We start from the raw sequence: 1,095 nt of genomic DNA on the forward strand, positions 1-1,095 counted from the left end.
TGCGACAACAATCTGAGCGCACGCGTAGTCGTTTTCACACTAGGGTAATAAACTGTAAACGTGAATGTTAACAGTTTACGTGAGAAACATGAGTCAAAAGGCTGATTGTTGTATCACTACTTAATGAACTGACCTTTAGTTTCAGCTTCTCGGCAATGTCGATAAAGTGAAATACTGTAGGTCATAATGACACAGCAGGGTCTTTCTTTTGATAATGTCTTATCACACTCCTCCACTTTACCTGATAACCCTTGCTTGACGGTGCACTTGTGCGATTAAGTTGTGGTTTCAATTCTACAATTTCAGTTGACAAAATACTTTTTTTCACTTGCGTTATTTCCACTGGAGTAAGAAACAAATCAGCAGTTTGTGCTGAGAAAGCTGCCAAGTGTCCAGATGGACTTTAACCCAGCTCTAAACAACGTTATTCACGCCATTGCATCTGTCCTTACTTGAAGAACTCCTGGCTTGCGGTAGATGTGTAACTGCTGTTGGTTGCATGGCTGGTACAGTTGGGTGTGTTCCAAGTGTTGTTGCAGTTTTGCCATGGCAGTGGGTCCTGGAAGGAGCTAAAGAGATAATAGAGTGCCCAGGTGATGACAACATTGTAATAGGTGCACATTATGAAGGAGATCGCAACTGTTGCCATGCCCACTCCTAGAGATAAAAAAAGGGTGGTGTCTGTGTTATTTTTTATGTTCCAGGATTAGTTTGGACACATTTGAGAGACGGTCGTCAGCTATGCTTGACTCCTGTACCTTTTAGCAGTGGACAGGCATAAGCCAGAGCATGGACAGGCCCTCTCCTTGTGAACTGGCCCATGATCAGCTCCATGTGGAGAAGAGGAATTCCCAGTACCACCAGCATGAGCAGGTATGGAACCAGAAAGGCACCTGGAAATAAAGTCAACGAATATAAGTAACGAAGTAATGGTTACTTATACCAAAGTCCTGGTTGTCATTTTTATCATCATTATGTTGCTACAGTGCATATTATGCTGACATTTGCTGTTTAGCATTGTAAAGTTTTGCTGCATTTGTGTTACAAGGTTGTGTTTGGAATTTATGCTGAAGTGAAAATTGCAGTTAACAGGTG

At 42.1% G+C, this 1,095-nt stretch overlaps 1 protein-coding gene across 1 annotated transcript; it reads right to left on the reverse strand.

The window, feature by feature from the left end:
• LOC107988176 (sodium-dependent dopamine transporter-like) lies at window positions 1-901 on the reverse strand. The gene is made up of 2 exons (XM_017031040.2): window positions 759-901; window positions 1-657 (listed from the first exon to the last, which is right to left on the reverse strand). Exons 1-2 carry the CDS (start codon window positions 865-867, stop codon window positions 449-451), a joined length of 318 nt encoding a protein of 105 aa, XP_016886529.2. The 5' UTR covers window positions 868-901; the 3' UTR covers window positions 1-448.
• Window positions 902-1,095: the final 194 nt, after the last annotated feature.

This window comes from Cynoglossus semilaevis, unplaced genomic scaffold (assembly GCF_000523025.1).
Source record: "Cynoglossus semilaevis isolate Cse_v1.0 unplaced genomic scaffold, Cse_v1.0 C19142906, whole genome shotgun sequence".
NCBI classification, from domain to species: Eukaryota; Metazoa; Chordata; class Actinopteri; order Pleuronectiformes; family Cynoglossidae; genus Cynoglossus; species Cynoglossus semilaevis.

Coding starts and splice junctions, on each gene's coding strand:
- LOC107988176 (XM_017031040.2), bottom strand. CDS start 867: ATGCTGGTGGTACTGGGAATTCCTCTTCTCCACATGGAGCTGATCATG. Junction 658..758: donor TGCCTGTCCACTGCTAAAAG/GTACAGGAGTCA, acceptor TTTTATCTCTAG/GAGTGGGCATGGCAACAGTT.